The sequence below is a fragment of the Ursus americanus genome, chromosome 2 (assembly GCF_024610735.1).
Source record: "Ursus americanus isolate L20-20 chromosome 2, mUrsAme1.1.p, whole genome shotgun sequence".
Classification (NCBI taxonomy): domain Eukaryota; kingdom Metazoa; phylum Chordata; class Mammalia; order Carnivora; family Ursidae; genus Ursus; species Ursus americanus.
Genome location: NC_142128.1, coordinates 35,646,705 through 35,663,423, shown reverse-complemented (window position 1 = coordinate 35,663,423; position 16,719 = coordinate 35,646,705). Strand labels below are relative to the sequence as shown.

General features: G+C 43.6%; 1 protein-coding gene across 6 annotated transcripts in view; it reads left to right on the top strand.

Moving 5' to 3' along the window:
• Nucleotides 1-12,978: 12,978 nt before the first annotated feature.
• RBFOX1 (RNA binding fox-1 homolog 1) overlaps nucleotides 12,979-16,719 on the top strand; it is a 1,395,365-nt gene continuing 1,391,624 nt past the window's right edge. For all 6 annotated transcript variants that reach the window (XM_087870645.1, XM_087870623.1, XM_087870621.1 and 3 more), the window contains exon 1: nucleotides 12,979-13,350. In XM_087870645.1, coding sequence (XP_087726771.1) covers nucleotides 13,348-13,350 — 3 coding nt within the window. In that variant the 5' untranslated portion in view covers nucleotides 12,979-13,347. The remainder of the gene's footprint in view (nucleotides 13,351-16,719) is intronic.

The window sequence follows — 16,719 nt, the reverse complement described above, 5'->3', positions numbered from 1 at the left end:
CTTAGACTATTTGGAGAACAATGTGTAGTTCTTCATAGGTGAGATTAGACTGTTTGGCAGATAAGGCTATAAGGGCAAGCTTGGGCCAGTTCATGGAGAGTCTTATATGCCAAGAAAAGATGTTTAGACTTTATCCCATAGGTAATGGAGAAGCAATGGGCTTATTAATTAGATAAGTGGTGTGTTAATATTTGTGTTATATGGCTTATTTGATTATTTGTTCAGTACCTGGTAATAGTACCCCCATTTTCTTTCCTGTCCACCCTTGAGACTGGTGGTTTAGGTGGGGTTGAACATCATACTTTGGTTCCATAGATCTGGCTAACCAGAGCACTGGTATCTACCTCATGATGTGATTAGTTCAGTGGTGGGCATGTGATCTCATCTAGATCAGTGGGGGCACACTCTAGGAATAAAGGACATTCTTTTTCTGCTGGGGTTACTAGTTTGGTAGAATATTATCTTCAAGTCTGGATTTATTAAAGAGTGCATATTAAAGAGTGTGCCAAGGAGGACGCCAACATAGAGGAAAGTAGGAACAAGAGACAAAGAGAGAATGATCTTCATTGTTTGAGCATTTGGTTCCAGCAATGCCTAAAACCAGTGTGCTTTGGAACTTTTACCCACATGTGTCAATAAGTCATGTTTCTAGTTTATACTGGGTTGAGTTGAGTTTCTATAATGTGGAAGGGGAAGAGAGAGACCTGACAAAGAATTTAAAACATTGTTCTTGGATATCTAGAAAATGGAGCATGGGCAGGGAAAGGTTTTTCACAAGAACAGCTAAGAGGCTAGTGTACCAGTCCAGACAAAGATAAGATGCAGTGAGTAGAAGTGAAGGGAACCTAAGAGAGCTGAAAGAGGAAATAAGAGTTTCTATCTAATGTGTTGAGTTGCATGCATGGCGTGCAAGCCCCCCGTCCATGACAGTGATGCATCCTTTCTTCTCATCCCTACACCATCCATTTAGGATTATATGTTTCTGGGAATGGGAATATGAAAGCACCTAACATGGCACTAAATTATTCCTCTCTCCTGGAATCCACATTCTTGTGTAACCTCTTCTCTGTAGGTATAGGGTAGATTTCTTGATTCACTTCAAATGTGTGGTATATGACAAAAATAATGAGATATCACTTCCAAAATTGGGTCATAAAAAGACATGGACTTCCCTTTTGGGTACCCCTTTCTTGGTTGAGGGAAGCAGCTGCCATGTTGTGAGCTGCCCAACTGAGAGGCTAGGAACTGAGCTAACAACTCTCAGTCCAAGGACCTGTGGAGAACGATTCCTTCCAACAACTGCATGAGTGAGTTGTGGGAGCAGATCTTTCCCTAGTTGACTCTTTAGATGAAACTACAGCCACAACTGACAGTTTGCAGCCTTGTTAGAGACTTATGCCAGAGTCACCCATTAAGCTTTGCCCACATCCTGATTCATAGAAACTGTGAGTTAATGTTTTCTGTTTTGTGCTGCTAAAGTTTGGAGTAAACAGTTATGCATTAGAGATAAATATTACAGTGGGATTTAGTTCTTATTTTATGTTTTATACATAGTAGGCAATTGATAAATACTTGTAGAATAAGTGAATAGATTCATTATAAACAGCAGCCCCAGATGCTTGGCAAACAGCCAGATAACAATGGTATGGAGGGTGCTTGAGACATAGGGATGGAAACGTAGCTGAGAGTTCAAGGGTGGAGAGACCTTCAGGATCTGGCAGCTATGGGGATATAAATGGCATATAGGAAGTGACTTTAGAGAAGTGTGTGAAGAGTGGGATGCATTTAAGGAGGGTGGTTCTAGGCAGAGTAGACAGAAAAAGAGATTATTATGGAGCAGCTCAGAGGCAGGAAGATGCCAGGAAGGGGTATTTCTGAAACCAAAGAGAGGTGTCAAGGGACTGTCAACATATCAGATGATGAAGCGATAGCAATCAAGATTAAGGACTGAACATGGCCATGGGGTGGAGGAGGGAGGGCAGTCATCAGTTAAGAAGATGCTAAGATCATAGCTTCTATGGAGTTGTATGCACAGAAAAAGCAGATTGCAGTAGGTCATTGCATGATGGAGAAATGGAAGTGACAAACACGGTCAGATTGGTAATAGAGGCAGACCCAAACTAATAGTGCGCTTAAGGTTGAGGAAGAGTTGAGAGAAGAGGGTTAATGTAAGAGAGCTTCAGCATATTTACATCCTGACAGCCAGGAGAGTCTGAAGACAGAGCAGAGGGAGCGATTAACTGGTGAAGAAAGATCCTGGAGGAGGGGTGGAAAGATGGAAGCGAGGCTCTCCAGCAGGGCATTTAGCCTTGGCACTGAGAAGTGTGTTCAGATAAGTACTTACATTTTGGTTCAACATCTGTCCTGTGCTGTTCTGTTCTGTATTCTCTGTGAACTACTCCAGAAAAATGTGGTTGCTTTTATTGCCAAGTTGCTTAATTGCCTTACGGAATAATGGCAAGCAAGCTAGTCTTGGAGCTTTTGAACACGGAGACGAATCAAAGCAGGAAGAGGTAGAGAAATCAAATAGACTGATGGCCTTTTCACTGACAGTCTTTTGAGTTGGTTACCCTTTCTTTTGTCAGTCTAGTAATGGTTGCTGACATCTGCAAAATACTTTTTAAACTAAAACTAGAGAGGAATGGTAGAAAATTCTACATGTTATCATCGGGGATATATGGTTTATGCTTTGCTCCCCCCCTTTCTCTATTAATAAAAGAACTTCTCGTGCAAATGCCAGGTCCATACCATTCTTCAACAGTGATTCCTGGATCACTACCCCTTCGTGCTGTCTAAAAAAGACCTACCAAAAAGGAATGATGGTCTACTTTATTTGGTATACTTTGGTCTACCACCTAAAACTGCCAATGCCTTTTCACTTGTTTATGCTTTGTCCTCACACCAGTGAGTTCGGTAGGACTTTTCATGCAAAGAAACTGTTTCAGCAAGGCTTTACTGCCTTTGTGCTGCCTGCCTGGGACAGGAACTGGAGGCTCCTGAAGTCTAATTTGTTTATTCTCACTAATGCATTACATCACTGTTTCTTAGCCCTACTTATGGCTACAGAGACTCTGAAATGGCACTTCCTGAGTGGTCCCAGGGGCTCCCTGCAAAATACCTGTAGATTTTAATATATTCATGGTGCATAATCAGGGCTTCAGAATCTTGCTAACAATTACCTCTTTTCTGTGAGTTTGAGAGCACAGCAAGCAATCATGTTTTCAAAGAGAAGGGAAATACCCATGCACAAAGCCCTCAGATCTTTAAATGTTCAATTCCCATTCTCTCCCCACTTCCAACCCTATCCACAAGTCATTCTGCTTTTGGATTAATTACACAGGTACTTGGAACACCTGCGGTAGGAATACATGGTGTGTGTGTGTGTGTGTGTGTGTGTGTGTGTGTGTGTGTAATTTGAAAAATCAAATTTCAGGTCTCATACCAGACTTTGTGAATCAGAATCTCTAGAATGGTGCCCAGGATCTGAATTTTGGTAAACATCAGAGAGAATTTTTATATATACCCTGGTTTGATAACACCAGGACATTTGGACACTGGATCAGTGGAGCTTCATAGGTAATGAAAGATATAGTTTCTTCCCATTCCTACAGAGCATATCATTGACTGTGCCTGCAAAACCAATATGTCCCCTTCTTTCTTCTTGGGGACATTGAGAATATAGAAGATATTGCCATTGCCCCACACCCTCAGACCCCTATCCCAGTCCCTAAGTGTTTAGCATTACATACATGCATGAGCACCATCACCTAAGGACTCTCTCTGACCACTAGATTCCACTCTTCCTGTGCCCAAACAAGGGTGAAATGGCATCGGATTAACACACTACCATACTCAACTAACCCTTAAGCAATGGCTAACGTGAATAATTGTATAAATACTCAAGCTTCTTTGACCCCCTGGGTGGAATAACCGTTAGGGGGCATTTCTACCCTGCCTTCCAGAATTCTTCAGTGGGAATAATCTCCAGTTACTCACTGTGATAAGTTGCTTGATGATTCACTTTTTGTTGTCTCCTGTCCCCTCCCTAACTTACTTTCCCACTCCCTGGTCATTGTTTCCCTGGTTTGCCTCCCAGATTTATACATGCACTCAAATACTTGTCTCAGGGTCTTCTTCTGGGGAAACCCAAAAGAGTATCTGTAGATTAATGCAACAGAGCATTTTGAGCCAAGCCTAAAGTAATGGTGTGGGGAAACTCAGAGAAAGGAAGACCAAAGAAGGCATGGAAACATGCTTCATGGAAGAGAGTTTAGTTTTTACCAAATGCCCAAACTGTATCCTCTAGATGTTTATGTTCAGAATCCCAAATTTTAGCTATTTTCTGTTATTAACTACTATATAGTCTTGAAAGATACTCCCAGTGATTCTTTTTAATTTACAGATTTTTGCCTCTTAATACAAGTATAAGGAATAAATAGAAATAATAAATGTATAAATGGAGAGCCTAGTAATGCATACTTTGACCATGATTTACAGATATTTTACTTCTCAGAGCATCTATAACCCACCAGTAACTGCTGCAAATGCATATTCTTCCTTGTAAGGTTGCATATTTCATCCTAAATGGCTTAAATATCTTTATTTATCCATTTGTAATAAAATGACTAGGACTTAAAGTAAGTGCATTTGAAAGAAATCGATTGTCAATACTCTGTGCTGCTAATACATAGAATATTTTTCCCCCTGAGGTGTTAGTACATTAAGGCAAAACTATGTTCTGATTATAAATTCATTAACTATTTACACCTCATTGACTTACAATGTTTATTTTTTTCGTAAGTCTCACTTTCAGCCTTCCTGGTTGACTTTACTGGAACTATTCAAAGCACTGTTCACATTTCTTAAAAAATATATATTTTTAGTAGGACTTTAGAATATGTACACAATTTTCCTGTCTCATGTCCTTTGGACCTTCTATACCTAAAGAGAGATTTTGGAGATGCAGCAGAGCATGCTGTGGCCCAGAAATCATACTGCTAACAATTTAAAAATGAGATTTTGAGCTTGTTAGGTTGGTAAGGTTTGAAAATTTGCCTTTTTCTTCCTCTGAGCATCAGTTTCCTTGTCTAAAATATGAGAATAGTAATAGTACCTACCCAACAGGGCTTCTCTGAGGCTAGGTGTCATGTCTGAGGCTTGGCAAAGAGAAAGTTCTCAAAATTGTTTTTTTCCCCTTCTTTTCCCACAAGTCCTAAGCAGGCATATAATTACTTATTACCTTATCTATTGGGAGAATAAAACTCCCAATTCACCATTCAGTCGTGAATGAGTGACATTGGCAAGTGCCTTTTGCTAATGGCCACTCAGACTCAGAACTTACTTTCAAGCTGGAAGAAAGGAGGTTGTGGTCAGCTCTGTACATATTGCCTCGATGGGTCATGGAGGATTGAGGTGATTTTGTTCTCTTTGTTAGTTTGGCCAGAACATTCAGCCCAATATGAAGCATCTAGAGGAGTGAGATGAAATAATCGGAGTGCAGAAAGTAACAGAATTGCTAAGCCCACACTGCATTTCTTCAGGTTGACTTTGCTGTGTAGTTGTTATGTGGAAATCACCACTCATTTCATCTGAGCAGTTCCCATGTGCCAGGCTTGATGTTGAGGGGCTTCTCCAGGATTATACCATTTAATTCTTGACACCTTGGTTTGAATTCTAAAACAACAACTTACTAGCTTAGTGACTGTGAGCAAGTTTCTTCATTTCTCTGGACCTCAGTTTTTCATGTGTAAAATGAGGGTAATAATAAAACCTGGTTTATGAAATTGTTATGAGGGGTCCGTGAGAATATGAGTGGAGGTTTTGACCATGATGCTTACTACATAGTAAACCTGAGTAAATGCTAATCATTATTACTAACTACATCGCTACTATGAATAGTGGTAGTACTGCTACTATCACTATATCGATGAGGATACCTTATATCAGTGGACCTTACCTTGGGTGATTTCCCCCCCAGGGAGAGTATAGATATATCTGGAGACATTTCTGGTTCTCAAAATTGGTAGGAGGGGATAAGGAGTTGTTAGGCAGTCAGGGAGTGCTACTAGCATTTAGTGAGTAGAGGCCAGGGATGCTGCTAAACTTCCTACAGGGCACAGATAGTCCCCCCACCACAAAGGGTTGTCTGATCCAAAAGGCTACTAATGCTAAGTTTGAGAAACCCTGCTTTAGGCCACATATAATCTTAAATGAGTTTACACGATAAGGGAATTTATCATCACAAGGAACAGAGAATGCAGTGTATGATAGTTTTGAATGTTGATTGACTTAGTGGTTCCGCAACCTCATAGATATTACTGGTTTTTATTCTTTCCTGCTCTGTCATCCTCAGGCTGGTTGTAAGGTATCTGTGGCAGGGCCAGAGGTCATAACTACACAGGAAACATCTGAAATAAGGAAAAAAAAAATCTTTTCTATGGTTTTCACTTGATGCAAGAAAAATGTTCTTAGTAAGTATATCAACCACCTTTTCCTGGATCAGATAAAGTAGACCCTATGATAATTCCTAAACTAATAACTTATAAAGAGCCTAGAATTATCATGCTTGAGGATGTGGGTCAGATTCTATATTCTCTGTATTAATAGTTGCTAGTATTATATTAATTATGTCTTCATTATTTTTATCATCATCCCTGTTTTTTTTCCTTTTCTTTTTTTCTATTTTACACAATGGAAAGTGGAGAATTAGTGTTTAAAAAATCTTGCTTAGTTCACATTCTATTAAGTGATAGATACATGATATGAAAACAGAATCTCTTACTCCAGAGCTTTATCCACTTCCTTCTTAAAGATGTTTGATAGGGGCACCTGGTGGCTCAGTGGTTAGGCATCTGTCTTTAGCTCAGGTCATGATCTCAAGGTCCAGGAAGTCTGCGTCTCCCTCCCCCTCTGCCCTTCCCCCCACTCATGTGCGTGTGCCCTCTCTCTCAAATAAAAAAAATAAAATATTTTTTTTTTAAAAAGATGTATGATAGTGGTTTGTTTTTTTTTTTTTTAATAGAACATGTGCAAGTGGTGGTGGTGGGAGGGAGGGAGAGTGGAAGAGGGAGAATCTTAAGTGGACACCATGCCCAGCACAGAGCCCTCCCAGAGCTCTATCTCATGACCCTGAGATCATGACCTGAGCTGAAATCAAGAGTCCAAAGCTTAACCAACTGAGTCACCCAGGTGCCCCATAGTGTATTTTTTTTTTTAAAGATTTTATTTATTTATTTGACAGAGATAGAGACAGCCAGCGAGAGAGGGAACACAAGCAGGGGCAGTGGGAGAGGAAGAAGCAGGCTCATAGCAGAGGAGCCTGATGTGGGGCTCGATCCCATAACGCTGGGATCATGCCCTGAGCCGAAGGCAGATGCTTAACCGCTGTGCCACCCAGGCGATAGTGTATTTCTTAAAGACATACTAAATGACATATAAATTAGCCCACCTTAAACCAAGGACACAGCTTAGTCTCTATAGTCATTATTGGCCAAGCATTTGGAAATCTTTGTTTACTCGATTCTGACCATGCTTGAAGTATTTGTTTCCAAAATGCTTTTTATATAAGCAGGCTTGCTCCCTTTCGTTCTGCAGATTGCTCAACCTCCCTTTTTATTTTTCTTACTCCAAGACCAATGGACTAGGAATTCCTACTTTCATGATTGTAAATCACTGACATGATTCTCTAAGTCTACCTAAATGCTGTATGAGCTCTAGTAAACAGAAAGATAAGATACATCATGATTTGTGCTTCATGAACCTAGCTCTGACACTAAACAGACTTAATTTTGAGTCTTGGCTTAACCATTCACTAGCTCTGTGGGCTTGGCCAAGCCATCAAACTTCCTCCTTCTTTTAAGCTTTGGTTTTCTCATCTATAAAAAGGAAAACATAATGGTACTTATACCTAGAGTTGTACTGTGAGATTAAATGAGATACCGTTAAATAATACAGTTAAAGAGCTTATATAGTAAATGCCACATGCTTCTTATTTCTATTGCTATTCTTTTCATTATGATCGTTCAAAATCTTTTTTATGTTACCATTACTGCTATCATCATCATGATTTGGGGGATGTAGGCAGGAGAGAAAAAGGATGAACCTAAAGAGAGGCAGAGAAACCATCATGTTTACTATTTCAAAGACATTTTAAAACAGTGTGAAAGTTTGCATCTTCTAAGGAAAAAGAAACTCATCTCTAGACACTGGATGGCTCATTCTTAGTATTAAATGCTTTGGTTAATATCAAACTCCTGAACTTCATGATAGATTGTGAGTTAGTTCAACCAATCAATAACTGTATATTGAGTATCTGCCGTGGGCTCAATGACTGAAGGGGGAATAGAGAATATGAGGTGAAGTCCATTCCCCTATGGTCTTCAGACTATTTAATTAGTTCATTAGTTAACCCAGACTGTGGTAAGCTTTGAGGTAAGCCTGAAGATGGAGATCATGAGGGCAAGGCAGATCTTACATAATATTAAGATTGTACAGAGAATTGTATTGAATCAGAGTCATTTGTAAATAAATTTGAATATAGTATCCTCTCTTTAGTGACTGCTATTGGAAAGTATCCTTTGGGAAGAGAAACAGAAGGATGCTTGATTACTTCAACTATTTTTAGTTTGCTTTTTTCATCCTTCTCCTATCCTAATATACCACTCACCATCCTAAAAATCCTAGAGTACTTTAGAGTAACCTGTGAATTCCTAAAATTCACAAGATGTTTACAGTGCTCATCTGGAAAATTTCTTGAACAGATGGACGATAACAGTAAAATGATCATTGAAGTATCAGTGAAGGCAGAGCAATGTCCAGGCCCTGGGTACTGGAATCATGGATGGTAGGTCTTGGCATGCTTTAGAGTCATTCTCCAAAAATTTGCCTTTTGGTAAAGCAGACATGCCTTTTGTTTCAATTCAGGGCCCCTTATGAGCTTGCCCTAGCCTACATCTTTAGCTTCATTGTTCACTGCCTTGCCTTCTGCACCACTTTACAGACCCTTGAATTTAGCATGACTCTACTTATATTGAATAGATTTACTGTTCCTTAAAGGAGTTATACTCCCTTTTGCTTCAGACAGTCTCTTAAGCTGTGTTCTTCTCCAGGAATGTCCTTCACCCAACATTTGGGGTCATTCCTACTTATCTTCTCTGTCTAGAGGATATCTCCTCTAGAAAGCTCTGCCTGACTTTCCCTTTTCCCCAATGTCTGGCTATATGCTTCTGTTCAGTATGCACCTAAATCTTTCAAAACTGCTGAGATCACTTATTTATGTACCTGCTTATCATATTAGATTATAAGCTCCTTGAGTGCAGAGACTGTGTAGTTTATATAGGAAATGGTTTACAGGAGCGACTAGCCTTGAATAAGGTACATGTTTGATGGCTGAAAGAATGAAGGACTATATGAATGGCTGAACAGGTTGATCTCAACCTACTTCAAAGAGGTCATCCCATTTAGACAGCAGTGACCATAAGGGAGAAGGAAGGTTCACCAAACATTTATTGAACTTATTATGTGTTTGGCCCCAAGCACTGAGGAAAAGTCCTTGACGTCAAGGACCTTTCAGTCTAATGGAGAACATTTACAATAGGTGAAGACAAATGATATGATAAAATTAAATAGAGGTGTTTAGAGAGTTCAGAAGAGAGACACTGGTCTTATCTGTGTATATGCATGGGTGTGTGGGGAGGTTGGGGTTGGCAGGGAGAAAGGGATGCCCAAATGGAGATTGAAAAGCTAGAAACTAATCAGGAAAAGAGAATTTGTAGGAGTTTCCTAGTTTGGAGAAACACCATATGCAAGGGATTGGAGACAAATAAGATTATATCCCCAGATCATTGGGTCACCATAAAATGAAAGCCAGATAATCTAGAAGCTTGTAACCCATATAGAAGACTGTAGACTTTATCTTAGGCGGCCATGAGGAACCATAGGAAGATCCTAAGTTTGAAAGTGAGAAATGAAATTTACATTCTAGATGGATCTTGAGCACTTTGAGCAGAGTTATGCACTCTCAGCCAACTAGGAGGCTACAAAGTTATTCTCTCCTACCAGCTTTATGGAACACATTTTGACATATGCTTAGATCACAAATTGCAAAGTATTTTTCATATCCAGTAGGATATGAGGAGCCAAAGTCTCCATGTTCTTTATCACCACAGCTGGGCAAGGTCATGGCCCTGGGTTGTCCCAGGGACTGTCTAATTTAGCATCCTTCACTACCTAGAAGTGGCTCAACATGGAGGAATGACAGAGAAACTCTGCCTGGAATGTGAAAGATCATTGTGAAAAAGAAATGAATACTTTCCAAATGAATAGCATAATAGCATGCTATATCGATCTTTACTCTAATTTTGTTTTAAATTGTAATGAATGTCTCCCTCACTCATACTAAAGCTTTCTTAAGCCACAAGGCAATACAGGTATCAGTGAGTCATGGCTGATACTCAGTGCTAACACATCTAAGCTTATTTCTACTCCAAAATAAGTCAGTCGACTCAGACTGACCTTGATTTTGAGATAGTTAAATATGTTTTATTTCATTTCCAATGGAAAGATATATATTAAAAAATAATAAAAGCCCCCACTGATTACCCATTTTAATGAAACAACAGCCAGTGTTTTTGCCTTGAATGATTGTGTTCATTTTTTTCCCCTTCTGGAATAAAAATGAAGGAGCATGGAGAAACAATTCCTGTTAGTGAATTTGCACAAAACATTATATTTCAACAGAACTTCCCATTAACTGCCATTTATTTCTTCTCTCATTATTGATAATTTGCTTTTAAATTGAGAATACCTTTTTTACAACCCATCTTATCTCCCTGCACGGCTAGACAATTACATTTAAATTTGGTGGTTTTCCCATTGTAAACAGTTTCTGGAGGAAATGATTGCAATGTTACTAACCCAGATTTATGGCTTCATTGTGCTATCAGTGAAGGATAAGAGACTAGTATAAAGGGAAAAAAAGTTGTTTACATACAAATGTATTATTACCAAAGAGAGTCCTAAGGAAGCATATGGTAAAATCAACCCAAATTGCAAAATCGTCTACTGGGGCCAGTGACAGAGATGCCTTTCTGGATTTTGCAAACTTATTTTCTCAAATGATGATAAAATATTATGTTTTTTAAAAAAAATCCAGTTGTCTTTAGGAGTTTCCTTTCTTTGTTTTATTCTAACGTTGGAAGAAACTCTAGCCTGACAGGATTGCAGAGGAACTCCCGTAGAGCCTGCTTTATTCGTGAGGCACTAGGAAATGCTGGGAAATGCTCACGTTACAAAGCAAACACATGCAACATGGTCTCTACTTTTGGAAATCTCACAGCCCTACTTGGAAGAAGAGCCATACTGCAAATGCAAAAACAATCAAAGAGGAGGTGGGCAGAAAAATGAACCTGAGCCTCAGATCAAGTGTGTAAGGCTAGAATCTGGCCTTGTCCAGTCCTAGTTGTCCCTTAGATGGCATGGTAGTGCAGTGCATCCCGTGAAATTAGGAAGACCTGCCCAGAAATCCTGGCTCCTTGCTTATTGTGTGACCTTCAGCAAATTATCACTTAGTAGCCCTCAAACCTTCCTGTGCAACATAATCACCTAAAACGTTTATCCAAAAAAAACCAAACAACAACCCCCAAACAAACAAACCAACAAATTAGCAGAGTTTCTGGCTCAGTGAGTCCAGGGCAGAACCCAGAAAAGAAGCAGCATTGCTTTAACTTCTCTAAGCATCTGGTTGGGGAAACCGTTAAGCCTACAGTACCTACTTCATCAGGTTGTTGAGAAAATTCAATGTAAACGTTTCAAATAGCATCTGGCAAAAAAGTACTTATTACGTAGTAGCATTTATTTAGGAGTCACAGGGATTCTGGCACTAAGGCAACTGCTAGGAGGACAGTCTCTCGACCCCTGGAGAGTTAGCGCCCAGTGCAGCATTGGGCGGCCTTCAAGAGGCAGGGGCCGGGGCCACAGTGCACACTTAATTCCTGCAGGCTATCTCGCCCGCATAACTTTTTGCCTCTCAGATAGGGCTCCATCCATGACCGGCCGCTAGATTTAGATTCGCCAGACAACTTTCCCAGACCAGAAGTGGATAAGGTCAAGAAGCCGCCTCCACTTAGCATTTCTCCGGGGCGTTTGTCTACTCTTACTGTGGGGGTCAAGATGGTGGGAGGCGCTGGTGCTCAGTGAGCCAGTCCACTCTGGGACAAGGACTTGGGGGCGCGAAAGACTTGGGCTCATCACCCCTTCACCTGTTTAGGCCAGAAGACCTAGGCACGGGGTCCTCTGCGGACCCCGGTTCTACCCTCCGCTGCATGCTGGAATCCGCGGCTGCACGCGTGACAGCAGCCGCGGCCCTGGCAATGGGAAGGGGGAGGGGGCGCTCCGGCTCGCACCGGATTATTTTTGGCTCCGCAGCCGGGGCTGCTTGCTGCCTGTCGGGCGCTCTCTCTCTCTCTCTCTCTCTCTCTCTCTCTCTCTCTCTCTCTCTCTCTCTCTCTGTCACACACACACACACACTCTCTCACACATAGACACGCGCGCACACGCACATACACATGCACACATTTTCTCGCTCGCTCTCCTTTGTTTATTTTCTAATCTGTATTTTTGTTTGAAGATCTCCTTTTCACTCTCTACTGCCCGCCTGCAAGCGCTCTGGCGGGCTGACCGGGCACACACCGCTCCCCTCCATCACCCCAGCCCTCCTCCCGGTCTCCCGGAGCGCGAGCGCGGGGTTTGAAGGTCACCTCCTTTCCAGTCCCCGTGCCAGCCGCGCTGCCGCCTCCTCCTCCAGCTGGAGTGGGTGGCACAGGCGGCGCTGCCCTGAAGTGGTTCTCGCAGCAGCGGTGCTGCGGACAGAACTCGGGGTCTAAACGGGTGGGAAAACCCGAACTCGCGGAGGGGAATCCCTTCCGCTTCGCCCAGCCCCCGACTGCGCCCACGGTGGGGTGGGGGGCGCCCTGCCAGCCCTGGGGACGGCAGAGGCAGCTGCAGCCGGACCACGCGGGCGCCTCCGGGACAGGAGGAGGAAGGAACGAACAAGGCTCCCCGCATCTGGAGGGGACAGCCGTGCGCCCCGCCCCTGCGTCCGGAGTGAGAGAACTCTGAGCCTCCGACCCAGGCAGAGCGCTGAGGAGCGGACGGTGCCTCAGCACTGAAGAACCTTGCGCTCTGCACACCCTGGCAGTGGCCGTTAGGACCCGGGCTGTCCGGACCCGCGCCTTGCCCAGCTGTGCCCAGCCCGCCGCCCAGGCAGGGGCGCCAGGGCGGGGCTGACCTGCCCGCGAAGTTGCGGACAGCGTGGGAGAAATCAGCACCCCCTTTCGCCGCCTCCAGCTCATGGTGAGTGTGGCTGGGGGTGCAGAGAGCGCAGGGGAATTGGAGGGTCTGGGGACGCGAGCGGAAGGCGACTGGAGCCGGGCTCGCCGGGAGTTCTAGGTAAGTCCAGGGGGAGTCATCGCCTCTGCGTCCCCCCTTCCCCCCAGCTGGCCCAAAGGGTCCCACAGGGGTAAGAGTTAGGTCTCCGAGAGCTGGCCTCTTTCCAGCGCCAGGCTGGACACGCTGGAATGGGAACTTTTCTGTGCGGTAGAGAGATCTCCGTGTACGTCCACGCAGGGGCCCGAAATCGTGAGCCCTAGCATTTCACTTCTATAAGCACGCCCTTCCTTGGTTTGGAGCACCCCTCAGGAGCTCCAAGGCTGCTTCGTTCGCCCTCCTGGGAACGAGTCCCAGGTGTGCGGAGCGGGGGGAACCTGCCTGCGCACTTTGGTTAGTCTCTCCGGCTGGCTGGAAGCGAGCTTTCAGCGCGCCCCGGGTCTCTTCTCCACCGCCCTTCTGGAGGTCTGAGGGAGGAGGCACTTCAGCGGCCTATGAGGGGGTTTAGAAACGCAGAAGCCCCTGTGGGAGGTGGGGAAGAGGAGGGTGGCTGAGCTGGAGGGAGAGCTTCTGTTTATTGGTACTGGCCTAAAAGCCCCCGAGATGTCGCCGCGCGCTCAACCCTGGGGAAGGGGGCCAGTCTAGGAGCTCGGGACTTGGAAACTCCTGCCGCACCCCTTTGATGTCTTAGATCACTTCACCCCTGGGTGTGTGGTTGGCGGGTGGGGTGGACCCCGGCGGTAGCAGATGAAGCCCTGTGGGAGCGCAGGCCGGGGGTCGCCCCTTTTCCGTTCCAATCTCTCAGCTCCAGGGATGGAGGTGAGGGTGGGGTTAGCGGGGCTTTGTTTCCACGTCCCTGCTGCCTGGGGGACCACCTGGCAGGGGTGCTCCTGGAGCCTCCGAGGCTCTAGATCTAGGGACCAGGCGTCACGGAGAGCCCAGAAGCTGCCTGAGTGGGAAGGAAGGGGAAGACCCGGACCCACCCGGCCCAGAAGCTACCAACTCCATTCCCTGCCGCCAGGGAACCGGGGGCCCTTCACTTATGCGCGGGCAAGGACCGGGGTACACCTGCCTGCCCAGGAGTGTATGGGGCGGGGTTGCTCGCGTGCTTGGAAATCCACGACTGGCGATGTAGGGGATTGGCACCCAACCACCGGTCTTCTCAGTGGAACTTGGAAAGAAGAGGGGGAGGTGTGGCGGAATAGCTTTGGTCTGAAATATGATGCGCCATAACTTGAGTTTTATTTTAAAACAGTAATGCTTATTTATTTATTTATTTATTTACTTACTTATTTAAATCCAGTGCGCCCCAGCTGGTGATCCCTCCCAGCCCTTGTCCTAGTTCATCTACCCTCCATTGCCCATTTATCTTCGTTGGGGGTGGGGGGAGAAAGAGAGAGAAAAAGGACCTGAATCCTTTCAATTTTTAAGTGACCACAGAGGGCCCGGCTGGAGACGCAGGCAGATTTATTTTTGGTCAAGGTCTTTTTTCTTCAGAGGTAGAGGACTTGGGGCCTAAAAGGGTAAAGGTGGCTCTGACAGGGGTAGTGTTGGCCAACAATGAGGCTTACTTCAAACCTGCTTTTTGAAGGAAGCACTGGGTCCAGAGGAAACCAGTGGGTTTTTTTCCTGCTTTTTGAGGGAAGCACTGGGTTCAGAGGAGTCTACTGTTAGTAGATTAAGTTAACTCGTGGTTGAGTTGGATAAGGAAGAAATAGGCATCATTTGGTAGTTTTCCAGGGTATTTTAAGTTTCTAGAGAGTAGAGTACATGGAGAAAAGCACAGCCTGCCCCCACCTGCTAGCTGTGTGACCTTGGGGAAGTTACTTGACCTCTGTGTGACTCAGTTAGTTTACCTGTTAAATGGGAGTTTCAGTGATAGTATTGGCCCTAGAGGGATTGAGGGAGAAATGAATAAAGCAGTAAACACTTAGAACAAGGTCTGGCACATGGTAAGTACCTGCATAATGTGGTTTTTTTCCCCCCTTAATCAAGTAGATTACTTCATATTTTCAGCCTTATGATACCAGGTGGGATAGAAGGGGTAGGCTTTTTCCCTTACACACACACACACACACACACACACACACACACACACACACACTTTCTCTTAACAGATTAAATGGAAACAAAATGGAAGGTTAATTGTAAAGAGAGGTTGCTCAGCAGAAACCTCAGTCTCTCTGAGATAAAGTCTCCTCTTCTTTTTCCACAAGTGCTAAGGAGGGTCAGAGACAGGCGGCCCATCCCAGACAGGCTGGGATGCAGGTTGGTGACCTTTGATGCCATCTCAACAAGCACAGATGCCTTGAAATTAAGTTTTTGTAGCACTTATGCATTTCTTCTAATCAACAGAAAGGCCTGCTTCTCCTCAGCCTCCTGGGATGAAAGCATCTTCTCAGTAAATCTTACTTTCCTCAGAACACACTGTCTTTTTAATATCACCCTGTGGTCCCAGAGTTTCCACTCAGAAACAAGCCAAAACGTGGGTCTGAGCAGATTTTTCCTCCTGGAATTGACCCACTCTGCTCTATTTTCTCTTCATGATAATTGATGCTATTTTTTTACCTACTCCTCTAAGGTCTGAGCACAGGCCTTTCAGACATCCTCATGTCTCTGATGACTTTTTTTTTTTTAAACAAGTTAAGCCTTTTCAGTTCAAGCCATACCAAACCATTATGGTTTATAAAATTCCTTTCAGATAAGGTTTGTTTGTTTGTTTGTTGTTGTGTTGTGTGTTTTTTTTTTTTTTTTTGCATCCAAAAAATTGGGTCTGCTCTGTATAAATATGTCTGGCATTTCACCTTTCCAAAAATTAGACCATTTTATTTGCATCCTTTAAGCTGATGTGTGGAGTAATGAACACATTCCAAGAGGGAAATCGGATCTGACACAGAAAATACTTTGGGGATGCAGTGATTTCCCAGTGGCGCGTATGAAGACTATTGAAATCCAAGTGCATTTGCTCTGAAGGACACAGGGCAGCTAGTCCCGCCTTTGCCACCCAGTGTGAGAGCTACATAGTAAGCATGCTCCATAAAATAATATTGGTTGACTTTCCTAAAATCATCTGGTAATTTGTCACATGCACATTCCCCCATATTGCCTGAGAGAAAACTTTGTTATACCAAAGACCTCAAACACGGAGATGATGTCTTTAAAGGAGTCTCCAGGCTCTCCCTAATGCCTACCTCCATTATTTAAAATACTGCCTCAAGGCACACATATAAATATTAAAACTTTAATTAAAGAATCAATCAGTGAGGGAGCTACAAAATGAGGGGCACCCAGCACATTCAGGTAACTTCAGCAGAACATAGTTCTCTAGATTGTAAG